The sequence below is a fragment of the Scardinius erythrophthalmus genome (genome assembly GCF_964197995.2).
Source record: "Scardinius erythrophthalmus genome assembly, chromosome: 7".
Lineage (NCBI taxonomy): Eukaryota > Metazoa > Chordata > Actinopteri > Cypriniformes > Leuciscidae > Scardinius > Scardinius erythrophthalmus.
The window spans coordinates 11334756-11354931 of NC_138227.1; the positions used below are offsets into that span (position 1 = coordinate 11334756).

At 39.1% G+C, this 20176-nt stretch overlaps 1 protein-coding gene across 1 annotated transcript in view; it reads right to left on the reverse strand.

Moving 5' to 3' along the window:
- Window positions 1-20176, reverse strand: part of cadm2b (cell adhesion molecule 2b) — a gene marked incomplete at its 5' end in the record, with an annotated part of 235263 nt that overhangs the window by 37661 nt on the left and 177426 nt on the right. Inside the window, one exon of the mRNA XM_081370346.1 lies at window positions 418-570. Within this exon, the coding sequence (XP_081226472.1) occupies window positions 418-570 (153 nt within the window). The remainder of the gene's footprint in view (window positions 1-417; window positions 571-20176) is intronic.

Below are 20176 nucleotides of genomic sequence, written 5' to 3' on the forward strand. Positions count from 1 at the left end.
GTGATTCACAATAAATTTATATTATAATTATAATATTCGCCTTCTTTTGTATTCGCCATTCGGTTCTTTTGATCTTACGGCCTGCTAGAAGCCTTTCGTACCTTTTTTTTTAATTTATTGCGTCTTACCCCTAGTGGACGTAATAAATATGTATAATTAAAAGTGGTATATTAAGGTGTACAGAGTAAGAAGTGCACAAGCTGATTATAAACCAAAGCAGTGACACATCTAATGACTCCATCAGCAAGTGTGAAATTCTCTCATTTACATCACTCTCTGTGTCACCAAAGGGCTAAAAGAAAACAAGATCATGTGAAGGAAGAGAACACACTGACCCAAGATCAGTGATGAGTGTGTTGACCTTAAAAGCGCAGATTGATGAGGATGAGAGGGAGACTGATCTATGAGAAGTCTTACCTAACACAGTCAGGAAGGCCTTGGAAGTCTTGACAGGCATGGTGAAGAGCGAGCATGTATACTGTCCTTCATCTGACAGAGTAACGTCATTGATGCTGATGGTCAGCTCCTTCCACGAGGCTCGAACCAGTTCAATCCGGTTGTCCCTTAATGCTAAGATATAAAAACAATAGCTAATCAATAAGATAAAAATGACATTGGAGAAACAGTCAAAGAAGCCTATATTAGTGGTCACATGGTAAAGTGTTGGTATCAAGCTTAGTATTTCGATTGGTGGCGTGTGTAATGGAATTGGTCGAGAAGGATTCAGGACACAAAAAGAAAGGAATTTTATTTTTGTCCCCTCAAAACATAAAGAGTAGGCATACAAAAATAATATCTCAAATGAAAAAGTAATGATAGAAATAACAATCTTGAGGCAATGAGAAACTCATACAAATGGCCAAGATGAATCTACTGTATGCCTCTAGATAAAATACACATGTAGATATCATGGGGAGAAACAAACCAAAAAGACAAAGAAAGACATTCTCTTGCTCAAACAAGGATGACACAATATACACGGGAGACCGGGGGTAATTGTCACACTTTTAACTTCAGTGAATATTTCTCAGCGTGGGTTTATTTTTGAAAGTAAATAAACAAGAAATATATTACAAAGTTAATAATGAAAAGTGTGCACCTTTCTGCTTATATTAAAGTTCATGTACTAAAGTTCTTAATCAACACTGTCAGCATGCATTACACATCTGTTACATTATCACCATTATTTTTTTATGTACCATAGTGTCACATTGTACTTGAAAGTACATTAAAGAATATCAGAATATAGTTTCCCAACTGAAGCTAAGCAGGGTGTAGTTTAGTCAATGCCTGGATGGGAGACCTCCTGATGAAAATAAGGTTGTTTCTGGAAAGCCCTGTGATCTGCATGGGTCCTCGTTCCCCAATATCGTGATGCAGACACTAGACCGTAAAATTCAGCATCCTTTGAATTAGAAGTCATATCTAAGTCCTGATACTCTAAGGGCATTGTCATTTAAAATTAACACCAGAATCCTGTCTAAATTTGCCCACTGGCTTCTATCAACCACAGTTTGAGAAGCACTAAATATATCAAAATATTAGTGCACGGCACATGTCCAAAATATGGTAGTACCATGGTACTTTTTATTAGTGAACCACAGTGTCTTTTTGTAAACATTAGAGGTTTTCAAGTTGAAATATCTTGGAGGTAAAGCTTAAGACTTGTGTTCACTTACTTACTCATGACATTATGAATTATTCACGAGATTAGTTTTGTACACAATCGTGACCCAAAGTCCCACTGTTCTGAATATCCACTGCGATTGACTGTCACCTTCACACTGAAGCCGTTTGCGGTCTCTAACTAAAGTTTCAACACTTTCTACTTCTCAGCCACAAGCAGCCATTCATTCATTATGTTTGCAATTTCCAAGAAGAGCTTTTGGCATCTGAGAGACTGGTGAACAGAAAGGTCATCTTATTCATCACCTCACACTGTCTAAAATGCACAATCCACTTGTATTTTGCTGTTTGAAAAAAAAGCAAGAGAAACTGAGACTTTTCATTTAGCATCTTGTACACTTTTTGCTTCATCTAAGTCGACCTTTTGGCTTTAAAGTTAGCATGAAAGCAAAATTGACTCTCTTCATAAATGCATTTTACTGGTCTTATTGTGAACAATTCCATGCACATACATATATATATATATATTAGTATTTATAAATGTATACTGACCTTGTAATTTTCAATCGCAGTTAAGTCAGCCAATGTGGTCCCACCCTTTGTTTTTTTGTTTCACTTGGAAACATGTCACAATACTGAAGTGGGTTGCAACTTCAGTTTCATGGACACTTTAACAACAGACATATGATATGACTTGTATAAGGAGTCTAGCAGTGCCGGCCCGAGCCTTTTGGGGGCCCTAAGCAGAATTTGATTTGGGGGCCCCCTCCCACCACGCGGAGTCACCTGTTTGACGATTATTGACACAAATGTCACACTATAATGTTACATTATAAATTAATACAATGAGGTTATGTATTAATACAAATTAAATACTTAATAAAAAATAGATAGGCCTACTTAAATAAAAAGGTTTACTAACTCTTTGAAACTTCTGAAAACAAACTGTCACAAAACACATTAAATAAATTATTTGCAAAATATCCTCCAACGTTTTGCAACACTTTGCAGTTTGAATGATGTCTTGTATGAACATGACGGAGTATGTTTTTATGTTTCCGATGTTCGATCGCGCCCGCGCCTCATACAAACACACACACACACACACACACACACACACACACACACACACACACACACACACACACACACACACACACACACACACACACACACACACACACACACACACACACACACACACACACACACACACACACACACACACACTCATTCCAGCATTGTAATCTTGACATCGCAGCCTGTTCATTATAACTGTAATAAAATATAATAATAAAATAGTCAACCTAACATATAAAAATTACGCTGCTCTGTTTAAATAGTCAGTAATACAATTTGTACCATTCAGCGTAAGCTCCGCTCCATTGCGATGTTTCCAAGCACTTTTTTGCACGTGTGAAGAGGATGATTTTTTTCGTCGATATTGGAACGTGAGTTAAGTACAAAGGCTATAATAAAGAATAGTTTACCATCCAAATACATAGAAAATGTTGAAACATTTTGATTCTAATGAGAGAGATACGTGAGCCCAACGCCGCTTACTTTCACTTTCGCTTTAAATTATTTCGTTTTGGCTTGTTTATAGTTATTTTTTTATTCTTGTTCTGTTCTGAATATTATTAAATTTAAAGGATAAATCATTGATTTAAATGTCAATCATCAATCATTGATCAAATAAAATTTTTGTGACATGGCTTAACATTACCGTGACTTTGTGCATGAATTGTCTATGCACGAGAGGTTATGCGCATGACTCAAACACTGGCAGACACAGCAGCAGTTGTAGGCAGGTATATTGATCATGAAATCAGAATTTTCTTGTCTTGAATTAGTCATTAATCCATTCATGTCACTTGTTTAAGTTAATTAATATGTAAAGAAAAAAAAAAGAAAAAAAAAAACTGAGTGAAAAAAACCAAACAATTGGGGGCCCCCTGGTGGCCAGGTGGTTAGTTCGCTTATGCCTCAGGCCGGCTCTGGAGTCTAGACATGGTTTGTTTCAACAAAAGTGCGTTGACTTTCGCTCTTTGGTCTCTGTAAACTCTATAACACTGGGGAATTCCACACAGACGTGTTCAATGTCCTATTGGGAACATTGTTACATGCAAACACTGACATGTCAAATAAAAAAAAAATGATTCACTTAGATGTCAGAAGAAACAATTGTGTCATCTTTCGAAGCCTTTTAAATGTACATTCATGTTAAAAAAGCATCGTGTCTCCAAACAATATAATCTGACGCTACAAGACGCATCTTTTCGCATCTTTTTAGAGGATGTGTCAAGACTGTTTAAATATTCCCTCTGAATGTGTGCTAAGTTATGAATAGAGAATGAACAGAGGATTTGTGGAGATGGCAAATGCCTAGGGGGGAAGGGGGAATGGTTTGGCACGGAGACTCAGCTGCATTGGATAAAGGGAGGAAAGGTGATCAGGTCTGGGCTCACGCCACACATGGGCCTGCTGATAGAGTCCAACGAAACCCGGCGAGACAAGGACCATCAAAGCTTATGAACATATGACACATTTTCACCAGCCCATATCCCTCTATCTTCCTCAGACACAGAGCGAGGAATGGAAGAAAAGAGTGCGCTCTCTTGTTGTTTACAGAAAAGACAAACACACACACACTCATACGTCGAACATAACAAAGGTGATGATAAGCTGCCAAGGCAAGGAACAGTCGCTGTTTGTACCACAGCCGAGGGTTGATGGTACAGTGCCTAGACTCTAAAATGCTTGGCGGTTTCCATTCAAGTCATTCAACGATAACATATAGGGATGTGGGCGTTGAAAAGAACGACAGAGAAGAGAACAAAGATATTGAGAGGAAGAAAAAAGATCCACCCACACGGAGTCTGAAGTTAGACTTCCTTCAGTGGTCAAATCTGTCTCTGCACCAGGGTCAAATGAAGATGTGAATACTACTCTCATAGAGGGCTTGATACTACTCGTGATGCGCTCGTTCATTTCACTTACACTGCTACATTTTATTCTGACACAATGGTGTCAAGCTCAAAACATTATCCTGAATCCATTGACAGAAACAAGTATACAAAGGTTTGAATAACCCTACAGACAACTGTTATCAATTCAACTCAGGCCAACAGGGACTGGCAAAACTCCGCATCCACATTTCCAAAAAAATAATCGAAAGCCTGCCAGATGCCCAGAGTTAGCTCCAATCTGTCACAACCTCCGTGAAATGCCAACGTCTGACAAAGCTCTTTTTCCCAGAGCTTAAATAAGTCGACATGATGAAATGGTGGGTTTCCAACATCCTTCTGACTTATTCAACACGGTTTATTCCACTTAGAGAGCAGTATAAATCCTTCGATTTGAACTTGTGTCCTTCTCTATCATTTTCGGGGAAGAAGGGAAGGCTGACTTGTAGATGACCTGACAGACGTCCCAGCATTCCCTTGGGCTGGAGCAATCTTACAACAGCCTGATGGTGCGAACCCCTATTTAGCATCTTTGAGTTGTGCTTTTATCTAAAACTCAATATGGCGCACAAATAAAAACTTGGCGAAAAGAAATGCAGTCGAATTGAAGAGGACAACAGTGGATAATGGAGCAGATTGTGAATGTTATTTTCAAGGTCGTAAGTGCATGTGAATGTGGGTGCGGTTGCATAATATAGTGTGTTTAGATATATTTGGTGTTGTTGGTCTTGGAAGGAAAACAACTGCCAACAAAATGTCTTCGCACCTTTCTTGTGAACAATCATTTGGCAGTGCACTTTGAGAGACTCCCAGCACTTTTCCGCACAAGCCTCTGAAACCACATTTAACATCCAACTTTGGAGCCGAGCTTCTACTCTGACATAATCAGACCACTCCATCTGACGAGGAGACGGAAAACGGGCGACATGAGTGACAGGCCCTGAGGCTGTGACTGTCCCACAGCTGGCAGCGCTGATCTTGGCATTGACACATTTGGAAGAGCCAGAAGTCCTCCTCTCTGCAATTAGGCTGCTCCAACGGCCAGCTGTGATTGGTCACTATCTGGACAGGCTGTGATTATTGTAGGGACGTGAGCATAGACAGGAAGCTACTTCCCAGCAGCTCTCGGGGCCAAGAAAGTGCTCTACTGCAGGTGGCCAATGATCGGAGGTTAAAACAGATCTTATGAATCGGGTGCAAGGCATAAACTGGGCAGCAACTGACACGATGACATTTGAACACTTGTGGGATTATTAGAGACTTTTTTTACACCAAGTCATATCAGGTCAAATTTGACATTAGACTTTCTCAACTAACACTGGGGAATAGATACTGCGCATAAAAGAGCTAAACCAGAACCCAATTCTCTCTGACAAATCTCTAAGGTTTAGTTTCTTATGCTGCATCAAAAAAAGTTAGCCTTTGTTCATCAAGCTTTTTGCTATATCAGAACACAAGACAAGACATTTTTGGGTCAGTCGAAGAACACAATGCTTTCATGTGAGCTGTATTACACTGAGAGCATGTAAAATTGAGAGTCAGAGCGTACAATATCCACAAGCTAATCCAGAAATGCAATGGCAAACAGAAAATGCAAACATGCAGTTTGTTTCATCAGATAGGATTAACTGTTGTTTACCCTCCTAAGGAGGAACTCTGTTTAAAGCATCCCCGCAAGCGTTATAGGTCATTGAAGTTGAATTAGACCTGATGATTATGATGTTTGAAGGTCGTTACATAAGGTGTTTTACCACTGATCTTTCACTCTGTGAACATCAACCTGAATAGTCATTAGTTAATAACCAAGCATACAGTTAAACTCAATCAACCTTTGTCCATCTTCACATTCATCAACAACCGAGATGTAAGACCCAAATGAACTTAATACAGTCATAGTAGAAACCACCCCTTATCTCTGCCTACAACACCCTTAATGCTAAGCTACAAATAGAGACTTGCTGAAATGTCACACAGCACTTAACATTTCATTTATCGACTGGTAATGCTATAATGATAGGAGCCCATTAGAGGCCCATTTGGCTCTATGTGAGGTGATGAGCTTTAGAAATGACATTTAACTAAGTGTGGAAATGTTAGATGGGGATGACTTGTTTCACTTGTCTTATCTCCGGAAGTTTTGGAGTCAAAAGTGTGGTTTAGACAAAGTGAAAAACAGAATAACTTTTTTAAATGCTTAAACATTTACAGTAGAGTCTATAATTGTAGAAGTGTTTCATGGAATGCAAAACTTAAGCAACATTTTGAGTTTGATTTTCTTGAGAATGGAACAGTGCCGTTTCAGTCCCGTTGATCCTGCTCCTGATCCTGAGAATGGGAAATGTTTGAACAAGTCAAATTTGAACCCTCATTTCCCATAACTCTATATATGTGGTGCATATGTGCGGTGACCACTAGGAAACAGTTTCAGTGGTCAGACTGTAGCTGAGGTCATTTCATTTTACATGTACATCTAAGCATTTGTCAGACACTTTTATCTTACATTGTATTCAAGGTATGCACTGAATCGGTTCATGCATTCCCTAGGAATGGAACCCAAGACATTGGCGTTGCTCTAGTCTAAATATTCATATAATCTGTGCCTGAAATATGCCTGAAACTATTTAGTCACTCAAGAGATTATCTCTGAGATCTCACTTTATGTACTTGTATTTAATATCCTGGACGTGTCCTTGTTGTCCTTGACTATTCTGCGAGTTGAATGCGTGTTGGACTTTTTCATCTGTTCCTGAGTAGGATTTTGCCCCACACAGATATGGTAAATTATCCCAGTCTGATTTCTCACATTTATTGTCCCACAGAGGTGAATGCTAATATAAATCATGATGGCCTCAATAGTACACAAGGGACCAGCTGGAATTGACAATGCAGAATGTGCTGATACAAGTAAAACCTGAAAATACCCATCAGAGAGCAGCATTACATAAACCCTTTCAAAAAGTGTAAGGAAAAGACAATTTACTGACAACCATGGAGACCTTTGTAGACTTAAACATAACCAGACGACTTTGCGATGTCACAGCGCCTCGTGTTGTTCCTCTGCATTTTCCTCGCTTTTAAATCTTCTCATCTAATAAGCGATTTAACGAGTCCATTAATGCAGTAATTTAGAACATAACAACATTTTGATTGCCGCAGGCCAATTAAGAGCCCACTCTGCAATTTGACCTTTTGCAATTTGAGCTGAACATCTCTAATGAATGTCAGGAATCATGCGCCAGAAGCATTTGAGATACCCTCTGAAAGAGCAGTTAATACTGCCGCATCTCAGAAAAAAAATCGCCATCAATATGTATGCTGAAAATTACGCTCATTATAGACAGTCTCAGATACATAGAGTCGGATTTCAGCTCCAATTCATCTATATTCCCAAACACATCTGGTAAAAACACATACGCCGTACCACACAATAGAGCAACTATAAATTATTCAGGACCTGTGAGGTTACATTTCACAATAAAAGGGTAGTTTGATCTCTCATTATGAAGTGCAAAATGAATACCTTCTGCAGGTGCTGTTTTCCCATACGCAGGGTCTTTACATCATGTTACAGTGGAGCAATAGACATATACATTCTAATTTAATCCGGCTCTAGCGTGATGAATCATACACTGTGATCACATTAATAGTGCACGATGAGGGAGACATATGGTGCTTGTCGATTTTTCAGTGGTTGCGACTCATCATAGCTGCACTTCTCTCCTAATGGCCTTGGGCTAAAATGGATCCCCAAACTCTTGGCCAACCACACCAGCTGCACAGATGCTTTTATCCCAACCAGTCCACTTATTACAGCAACAATTCCTCTGGAGGGGAGGTTAAGCACCACACTCAAGGGCACAAGGGTAGTGGCTTATGGGTCATTGTCCACCATCTTTTGTTTACCAGAATTGATTTTATCATTCATGCTTAGGGCTTGGCCAAGTGTTATTTTAGTATCATGCACATACTATTACAGCATTTATTAATATTTTGAGGCTTCATATTAATTTTAGTTCAAGTTTTAGTAATTATGTTATGTGCTTTTTCATTTTTAGTAGTTTTAAAAAATATATTTATATGTAGACAAATATTTCTAATTTTCATTTCATGTAATCTAAATATTTTTCAGCCTTTTGATGTCCCATCTAAATAATATAAATTGTATAATAAATAATATATGTAATAATTTATGTTTATGTGAAGTGTCCTTGAGCTTGGGAAAGAAAGGCTCTATATAAATTAAACATATATATTATTTGTATATACAATTTAAAATAATCAAGGCATGTTTTTGTATTTTCATGTATGTCCACCAATGTAACAAAACACAGTAATATAATACATAAAATATACTTAAATATGTAAAATAATGCATACATTTTTAATAAAACATTTAATATGAAAGATGACAAACTGAAACTTCCTAAAACGTTACTCAGTAATGATGCACATGAATCACATTTAAATAATTTAAAATGACCATTCTTAGAAAAATTAACCAAACAAATGGAACACTCTTTGCTATTAATAATAGGCATATTCTCATAACCTATAGGAAACTTACCTGCTTAATAAAAAAGCACATTAAAATCATATGTCTATTCAATTGTGTTGCATTAATAATAATAAAAATGTAGCTCAAAATTTCTTGCAACCTTTTCCCTAACCCTGTAGTACCACCACGAGAGAAAAATGACAAAAAATGCTCCGAAAAAAGTAAATACACAATTTAATATAAAATGATATAAATAATTTAATACTGCAAGCAAAATGATAGCAATCCATCAAGCTTAGCCACTCTATCACACAGTCTGCACACAGGGCGCGGTGGGCATTATTATGGATAAGCCACTGCTATATAATTCAGAGGAGTGGTTGGTGTCTGTATAATGCAGACTTCCTGTGTCTTCACTTGAATACATGCAGAAGAGAGGTATCTGGTAATCTAGGCGGGGTGGATTTAGGATTTAGCCCAGAATCATACACCCCCACAGACACTCAGTGTGTTCTGCATGTGAATCACACACACATACACACCTCCCTGCATATCCAGACCCTGACGCTCTGTTTCGCAGGCTGTTCTCAGATATAGCCGCTCACAAAATGGATTGGTGAAGAGGGCAAACGGCAATGAGTCGGGCTTTCCCTGTATACAGTAGTGTAGGTAAAAATTGCAGGTTGGTTAGTGATCAACTGTACCACTTCTGAGAACCATAATATCAAACTAATCTGTGAGCTTTTAGGCCGCCCACTAACTTGATCGACCCGGCCATCCTTTCTTGGTGAAAGGGCTGATAGTTTGTAAGAAACAACAACATAATTACTGTTGCTGCAAGCATAATAACCACACAAAGCGAAAAGTCTGTCTATGCCAGTAAATATCTAGTAGATACATATTCTGAAGACAATGTGAGAGCCTGTTCAAGTATAAGCTGTGTAGGGCAGAAATGCGTTAGAGTAATAATATTACTGTCCACAGTAACAGGTAGTGAAACGAATTACTAATACATTTCTAGTAATAAAATGACAGTTAAATAGCTTGTTACAACGTTATTTTTGTGCCTCTGATTTAAAATCCAACAATCCAGTCAAATCTTCAAGACTCGAGCATGCATGCGACCTCTCAATTGCAGAAAGCTTACTTGACAGATAGAAAAGCTTACATTCAGGGGCTGGAATTATTGCCATTAATTTGATTTTGTCGGGAGAATAGATCACATTTCCAAATGTAAGTGGCATTACTTTTCTCTTGCATTACATGGCTTGCCGTGTTAATAAACCCAATGATATTCTGATCCAGAGATACCGCTCATTGTAAGTCTATGCAAGTTTGCACATTTTAGCATTCACCAGCCGAGAACCAAATGGATGAATTCTTTGAAAAGAAATAGCACACCTGTTCTCGAAATCCACATTATTTCATGTATCACTGAAGCACAAACTGTGCACGATGAGTTCCTTCCAATAGAGTTCCAATCCCTAACATTAAGTATGAGCCATAGTAATGGTTGACTTATCATTTTCAAATGTGGAATTTTTGCACAAACACAGACTCTACATATTCCCACTTTCACAATTGACCATCTTTTTCAAAGAGGATGTGCTTCTAGTTGTGCAGTGTAACATTATTATTCTTTTGAATCTCTTTGAAATACAGCGCAGGCACCCATAAGCAATCTTATTTTCCATTTCCTTCATTCCAACGGTCTAGAATCCAAATATAATAGACTGTACCTAAGCGCATCAGTAAAAATATATATCTCACACACCCCGATTGGTCTAAAGCCACATCATTGTGCATGATTGAGGATTAAAGCCATTTTTCAAATGATGGTTCAGTGATATTCAGTACTGTATCCTGCCCACAAATCACCAGAGCAGCCAAGTTGTTTTTCATTCAAGAAGCCTTTTAATATTTGGATAATGGGCAGGTTGGAATAAAACCTTCTCTACTGCAACAGAATGGCAGGATTAGACAATGGATTAAATCAAATAGGAACGATCTGACCAAAATGAATATCAACTCTTACACCACACTGAATAAGACACCTACTGTACATCTAAATCCTTTAATACTGATTGCAGAAAAGTCTTCGGTCACTCAAGACAAGACCATTCATTTCCCAAGGCCACTAGAGATTGACAATCTTTCAGACTGAGTTTACAGACCTAATTACGACCACAGCTGTTTTTCTCTCGACTCACTCTCTTGTCTTTGCCCTCCTTCCTCGTTCAATAGTGCACTGCACACTACTGTCCCGAATCTCCTGATGCCAAACGTGCCCCCTCATACTGCCGGCACACTGCTGACAATGACTGTTTTAGTCCCATTGAGAGCAATGCGTTTAAATGATGCACTTTAAATAGTTCACCATACACGTTTCCCCCAGCATAATGATTTTCCCGAAATAACACACAATCTTTATAAAAAAGGACATATGTAAATACAAGATATTCAAAGCAAATAATGTGTACTGCATTATGTTGAGCTGTGGTGTTATTACAACAAATAGCATCAATTACACAAGCGTCAACAAAACAAACATGGTAAGACATTTTGTTTTTCTCAAATTAAATTAATTTAACACACAGCAGAGGGCTAATATCACCCCATAACCAAAATAAATAGTAGCCATAAATATAAATGATATAGTATCATAAATAAATATTTAGCACTGAACAACAATTAGCCTTTTGCTTGTCATAAAAAATATACAGCTATATTAAAATGATCATGTTTTGTGTGGTAGCAGCACACAATGAAGACAAAGAAGATAACAATAAAAAAAATTATTCAACTTTACCAACTCTAGAACAAAAACTAAAAGAATCTCAAGAACAAAAAAGACACCATGCATTAAGGAGAACCGACAAGGAGTAACAGAAACAAAGGGCTCTTATGGAGATGATGTGATTGCGCTGTTTATAATACGATTTTTATTAGTTTTTCTATTTAAATATGCGCTAAATGATCATCATTGACCATTGCACTATGTCTCACTGCTTTTTCAACGTGTCATGTTCGAGACCCAGCCTTTTCCATTCATCAGTGTTACAGCTCTGCATGGTTACTATTATGCACATCTCGTGTTTTTAAGAGGCAAAAAACGCGTTCTGTTTGATCATCCCTTATGCCTTTCATTCAGACGTTAACATTTTTTGTCAACTTGAACAGATAGTGAAACTAAAGTGTTCTCCTCATGCAGGCGTATGAGGACAGCGGTGTAGCGTTTAAAGATAATTTTCGATCACTGACATCAATTTCCTGTTTATTTGATGCTGATGTGTGAATGGTCTCTTACCGGTAAAAAGCCAGAATGCCGTTGTTTGTGTGAACAGCATACAGTATTTGTGTATAAACCTGTAAAGTCATTGTGGTAATTTTACTGTAATTGCTGTGTGGGGCTAGTAACTATGGAAACAAACTAGGGCATAATCAGTAAACTAGGAAACTAACAATGACTGTGAACAGGAAAACAGGAACAAAACCAAAACTAAAACACAAAAAAAACTAACAAACTCCTGACATAACATCCCACTCCCGGAAGGCATGTCCTCACACCATAAACTACAAACAAGGTCCAACACAGGAGGGAAGGTGGGGGCTCTGGAGGAGGATGTGACCAAGGCGGGACTGGCTGAAGACCCAGCCAGGACGAAGGCCCAAGGCAGAACCGATGGTGGGAGGAGCTGCGACACTAGAGGTCCCGGAGCTGCAGCGCCAAGTGGCAAAGGTGAAGCCAGGGTGCCAGAAGACTGAGTAACTGAGGCCCAAGGTGGAGCCGGAGGGAAGGAGAAGCCCGACAGAGCCGAAAGAGTGAAGGAACGAGGTGCAGGTGATGGACCAGAAGTGATGACTGACCAAGGCAGAGCCGGAGGGGCGACGGTCCCAAGTGGAGCTCATGGAGTGAGGGACCAAGGTGGAGATGACTGGTCGACGGGCCGAGGTGGAGTGACGGGCTAGGCAGCCCGAGGCAGAGAAAGGGGATCCATGTGCCTAGCCGGAGCTGGAAGGCCCCGAGGCGGATCTGTGCAGCAGAGTGGAGCTAACAGAGGTTGTGCAGAGGAACCGAAAGGAACCAGCGGAAGTGGGGCTGGAGGACTGGTTGGCTTCGGTAGTAGGCGGAAGCAGGAGGCTGGGTGGGACCATCAGAGATGCAGGAGAGTTGGAGCTGGGTTAGGACCAACGGAGACGGGAGACAATTCCTCAAAATAATCCCCAGAGCTGTCGGCTCTCGCACCTGGTCAGACGACTTGCTGGGCCCGGACTCCCAGGCGATGATGTGCATAGGTGTCGGCTCTGGCGTAGGCATCGTGGCAGACTCAGGCTCTGTATCTATGGTTGGATGAGACTCAAGATCCATTTTTGACGGCTGGCTGGGCTCTGGGTTCGTTGCAGGTGTAGGGGATGGTGGTATCCTCATCATCGGCCTCCACTACAGTGAATGGGGAACCACATGAAAAGAGGACCGGTTCAACAAAATCTATAAATTTCCCTCGAGGACCATCACTGGGAAATGGGGTTTTAGCCTTTACCTCCTTGTTGAGTCCTGTCCAATAAAATGAGATGAGAGCACTGTGTGGGTAAAGAGTATGGAAAGCAAGGTCTAAAAAAATCGGTGGTGTGGTCCATGAGGGATCGCTCCTCCTGAGTAAGCAAGAGGAGACGCACAGCTGGTAAATCCATTACTTTGGAGGTCGGTTCTTCTGTCACATTTTGTGTGGTAGCAGCATACGATGAAGACAAAGGAGATAACAACAACCGCCTTTATTACCCCCCTATTTATATTTGCTTGATGAATAGTTCTGATATTAATTCACTTTTACATAACGCTGCCTTTCCTGTGGGTGCTTGAGCTCCTGAACACCCATGGGATCAGCGCTTATGACAACCACAACGTATTATGTGTGCCTGTGCCTTCAATTCAACGCAACAAGAGCCAACACAACAAACACCATTCCTCTTCCAGCAAATGTGATTTCATACAACCACTAAATTCACATACTGTTCATTCTATTAGCATCATGCTCCAAACAAGTATCTTAATTAACATCTGGCGTAGTTAATGTACAATCTGAAGCGAGCACTTCCCTATACAGAATTACCACTGTTACTTCGCTCTCAACAACAGCACATCTGTCCACTCCAAGGGAGGTGGTTGAAGGACCGTTGCCAGGAGGGCATTATGTTGGCTGAACGCTGGCAGAATGCTGGCTGATTTTGCCAGCTTGCTCACTTCCTCCAATCTGTGTCAGTGTTACATCAAACCCCCTCGACTGGTTTGTCTGTCTCTCATGGTGACTGCAGTGGCGGCGCCAGACTCTGTACCCTGGTGTTTGCAAACACGAAGCAAAAGAAAACGTTGTACCCATATTCCGTGCAGTTGGGAGAGCTTGCCAAGAACCGGCCCAATGTAGTTCACTTGGGAGATGTGAAAAGAAAACATGACAAAATACAAATATGGATAGTTCTGGTGCATCTTGTACACGCAAATCCTTGGAAAGGAACTGGATGTGGACCAGGAAGATACACGAATCATTTAGCTGATGGATTCTTTCATCTGTTTGTTGAGAGTCCTTTTTCATCTTTTCATCATTCAACCCACTTCATGTAAATTATTAGGTGACATCCAATTTTAAAATAAAGCACAAAGAAAATAAATGAGGGTAAATCAAAATACAAACAGCTGAAAGTCTCGAACTGACTGTTTTGATACAAAAATTGTCTCATTTAGCTGATTGATTCTCTCATCTCTCAGTTGAGAGTTCTGATCTTTTCATAATTCAACCCACTTTAAGTAAATTATTTATATAAAAATGTGAATGTTAGTTCACCTAAAAATTTGAATATTGTCATCATTTAGACCTCATTCGTGGTTCTAGCATTGGGTAGGTAGGCTATTATTATTTATGTATTTATTCTATTAAGAAATTAATAGGTTTAGTCAGGAAGAATGCATTAAATTGATCAAAAGTGTAAGTTTAAAAAAATTCTGAAAAATGCATCAAGTTTTCCACAAAAGCATTAAAACACAAAAGTTGATAATAATAATAAATGTTTCTTGAGCAGCAAATCAGCATATTATAATGATTTATGAAGGATCACGTGACACTGAAGACTGGAATAATGATCTCTGCTCTTTCCAAACATGCAAATAACCAATGCTGTCAACGTGCGGGCGGGCTTAGCATATCATTAACTGCTGAGAAGCAGTCTCAAGAGAAGCCAGGTTATACTGGTATATTTTTCTGTTGATATAAAAAATCGTCTACATTTATTATATAGCGGGTTAATTATGTATATGATGCATATTACAATGTTATTATGAACTATATGCCTTTCTCCACCAACGCTCTAAGTTGTTCAAAGCATTTTTAAGGATGCTGATATTTAGAAGGCAACTCTCCGACTCTGAGATGGCGAACGGGAACATGGTTTGTGTAACATTAGCAACACACTATTAGCTGTTTGATAACATAGTCAAGCAAAAGGCTAATCCTATCAATTACCGGTATGTGCCCGACGTTGTAGAGAGCGATACATAAAACGTTACACAATTCTGATAAATAGAATTGTAGACGAGAGTGTGTAATTCACTCTTCCTCCTCTTCTTCTGAATCAGTTTCTGGTTCAAACATATACGGCTGAATTAAACCAGTATTTCAACTTGCCATCGTGTAGCATTTACTACAGTAAAGTAGACCGAGTGGATCAGGTATTCTGAGCTGGTGTGATTGAGTTGGATGGGGCTAATCCACATATACTAAATAGATTTACATTCAAGCTATTTGAAGGCATTAATACTTTTTTTTTTTTTTTTTTTACAGGAAAAACATTTAAATGTGTCATTTTTGTGATCTAGGATGAGTTTTAAGGGATTCAATTATTGACTACAGGGGGGCTTTAATTTAATATGAATAACATACAGGCTTATTCTGAACAGATATGGAGTATTTAAATTTCTTTTTTGCAATAAGACATGATCTCTGATGCATGCACAGTAAATCTGGTCTATGTATTAGAGCACAACTCAAGGTCATGAGTTTGATTCCCATGGAATGCATGAACTAATAAATGTATAACTACAATGAGTTATTTTTGTCTGCATAATGCATACATGTAAATGAAATCATCACTTGGAGCTCAGTTAAGGTTAATGAATGCATTAGAACTCCTACGTGTGAAACAGAGACGTCTTCTCCTTGGAAAAATTAGTTGTGTTCTTTTGGTGTTTTGTACATTCCTTGAAAAAAAAAAATCTAAGAAAAGGAGGTGTAAAATAATGTCATGCTTAGGGGTGTTAATGTTAAACACTTGTGATTCAACAAAGTTCTGACAACACTAGATAGTGCTGACTGACAGACTAGCGCATTTTGGCTTGGTCTGGAGTGTAAATACCAGTTTGACTCCCACAGAAGGAGATGTTTAGCCAAATGTTCATGCTGGTCTTTTCCATATACAATGAAAATTGACAGAACTTTCATATGTGGGTGAACTATTCTATTAAAAGTTTAAAGAATAGCTTGGAGTTCATCAAAAATTCCAATCTCAAAAACGTCAATTATAGTAAAATATGAATTGACATATAATCTCATATCCAAGTGAAGAAAGAATAACATTTCAAAGCACTGCAGTATCTCAAAAATGCAACAGCAGTTGTTTTCGCAAGACAAATAGAGCAAATACCTGCACATATAGAGAGAGAATACATTATTTCAAGCCTTCACTCTCCCACACATGAACACACACGCAGTCGTAAATGTCAGTGATGGTACTGCTCTCCACTGCAGACTAATGAAGCGACTTATTTTCAACAGACAAACAAAAGCCCTGCCGTTACTAACATCGGATAACAAATGAAATCTACTTTCATCTCCTGGGTATGTTCTGAAAAGATTTCAAGTCAAAAATGACCCCCATTTACTTCCTAAATACATGTTAGTGGTCTTATTGTGAAAGATTCAAATACACATATTTGCAAGAAAATCTCTGTATTTGTCAATCAAAACATAACTTGCTTCATCTTTGAAATGATTTGTTTGTCTGTTACATCACCAAGACCCAATATTTCTCAACCCCTCCCCTCATAACTCCCCTGTCATACAGACACTTTTCACCATTCCATTTCCAATTAATAGCCGATCATAACTATGCACTTGATTTATTTGTTGTGAAGATGGAAGAAAGAGAAATTAGCCAGTGACAACAATACTTTAAAGCTACACTGTGTAGGATTTTCTCCCATCTAGCGGTGAAATTGTTTATGACTACCAACTGAATATTACTTTCTAGCCCCTCCCATTCCGAGGGCATTTTAACTCCTACGGTGGCGGGTGGCCGTATTATTTCAAATCTGCTGGCAGTCGCGAGTAATCTCCCCCTCGCATTCGTCACGGTGCCACTGAGTGTAAAAACGCGAAAGGCGAAGCTTGAATTTCCAGGTATGACCCTCTTTGGCTAATGTATTTTCAAGATGGAGTGAAGAACGGCTGCCGCCATTCGAGCGACTCGCTCGTATATATTCTAAATGGCAGATTCTAAAAATTACACTGTGTAGCTTTAAAGTGTGACCTCAGCAATATGTCAATTTTGCTTTTGTCAACATGCTTTGCCATTACAGGAATGACATTTTAAAATGCATTACAATAGAAAACAGTTATTTTAAATTGTAATGTTATTTCACAGTATTTACTGTCAGATAGAGATACGGTAGAGCGATTAATTGATTGATCGATATTATAAAAAAGAGACAGCCATATACAATAGATGGACATACAGGCACGGTAAATATACAGACAGACAGACAGACAGACAGACAGACAGACAGACAGACAGACAGACAGATAGATAGATAGATAGATATCTAGATAGATAGATAGATAGATAGATAGATAGATAGATAGATAGATAGATAGATAGATAGATAGATATCTAGATAGATAGATAGATAGAGAAGATATGATGTGATATGATACGATATGATATGATATATAGATGGATATGATACAATAGATTTGTTTGAATAAATTTTACAACAAGTGGCTTTTGTTTGCTTTATTTCCATAGAAGTGAAAATAAGGGTCTCAATAGCTTGTGTCTATGTGCATATACATCAGACTGATGTTGCATCTGTCTGCTTTTCAGCATATTGCACCATGATGCCATGTCAAGTTAAAAGTAGTTCAACTTTGAAAAACGCACCCTGGGACTGCTGATTTGTGCTCCATTCTGCTGTGCTCCATCAAGCTGTCTTTGAACACAAGAACACGTCCTGTGTGAACACAAATCTGTGAACACAAGTCTGCTTTACATGTTAGGAACTATCTTAGTCCGAAATTTGATATTAGTTACTGATTAGTTAAGCTTGTTTCCATATTAGTTAAAAGAAACATTTTTTGTTATGCTAGTTGAAAGTCACTTAACATCCTGACAGCAATCTCTAAGTTAAGCGGTCTAAGTGTATTTATATGTATATCGTCTGTGGAAGGTGTAGGACCATAACACGTTCGTCCAATCATTGCATACAATGTCCTACCTGCCTTTCAACATATGTATTTCCATACCTCCACGCAACCGAAACTTTTACAGTTCCTCCTGAACCAAAACAACGAGCTTATGCTGCCTTCAAGCCATAACAATGTAATTTGGAAGAGATGGAAACCCGTGACGTTATACTCGGAGCGGTTCGTGACTGAAATTTATGCGTTTCAATGGCAACACTATCAACGCCGAAATGAATCTGCAGCAGTCAGGTGATACAGGTCAGTGCTCTTTAAGTTGTTTATGTTCATTATTATTGTAATGTTACGTGCTGTGAGACATGAGGTAGTTTTAGCCGTCTCGTGACGCTTTTGTTTGCTCCCTGCTGTACACGTTTATGTGTTTTGAAAGTGGCTTGGCTTTGGAGACGCTCTGAAGGGAGGCTGGGATCTTATGCTTTCAAAGCTAGCTCGCTATTGCTAGCCTCGCTGAAAATCGCACCTTTAATAGAAGTAGCTGAAGGGCCCTATTTTAACGATCTGAAACGCAAGTATCAAACTTGAAACGCAAGTAACTTTGTGGGTAGATCTCAGGCGCTGTTGCTATTATACCGGCGGGATAAATGACTCTTGCGCCTGACGCAATTCTAAAATGGGTTGGTTTGAAGAAGCTTCATTATTCATAGGTGTGGTTTGGGTGTAACGTGCAATAAACCAATCAGAGCATCATCTCGCATTCCCTTTAAGAGCAGGCGTGCTTGTTCCATGGCGGTTTGCTATTATAACGGCGGATTTGCCAGGTGCACGCCAGGAGCAGTTCACAGTCGAGGAGACCGACGTTCTCGTCAAGGCCGTAAAAGACAGAGAAGTTACATTGTATGGGGATGGGAGAAACCCACCCAAATTAGCTTCAGTTAAACAGACGTATAATAATTTAGGTAAATGTGTAAGCTAGATTTATGCCTATTTTGGCCATTTTATGGACACCACTAAGATTTCCCTCATGTGGTATATTTTTCCTTGTAATAATGTATGGTTTGCAAAAATGGCAACTGCTGCTTCTGTGTGGATGAGAGAAGCAAAATGTATGCGCGTTGTGCACATGCTACAGTACATTATGGCCAAGCATGCGCCCTTAAAATAGCATCTAACCGCGCCACTGAAAACGTGCCACTGACTTTAGACTAGGTTTTTCCTGGTCAGTGGCGGAATTGTTTTCTGAAACTGCAAAATAGCACCAGGGAACGTTTGCGCCGGAACACGCCTCCTCTTTTCGCTGAACCGCCCCCCCGGGAGTGCAAGTTAATTCCCTAATTTACCGACGTGCGTCTGTGGAGGGAAAAGGCCACTGTGCGTCGGGTGCACATCGGTTGGTGTACAAAGTCAATTGCGCTGGGTGCAAGATAGGGCCCGAAGTATTAAAGTAGTACTACTCATTTGTCCTGCATTACTTCCTGCATAGTAACCTATTAATGATGAACCATTTTTCTAAAGTATTACTAAAAAATAACGAAATAAAAATAAATAGTCCGTGGTAAGGAAGCAATAAACAAAATTAGCTGTAAACAAACTGTTGCATGTTGAGTAAGAGACCCGGATGACTT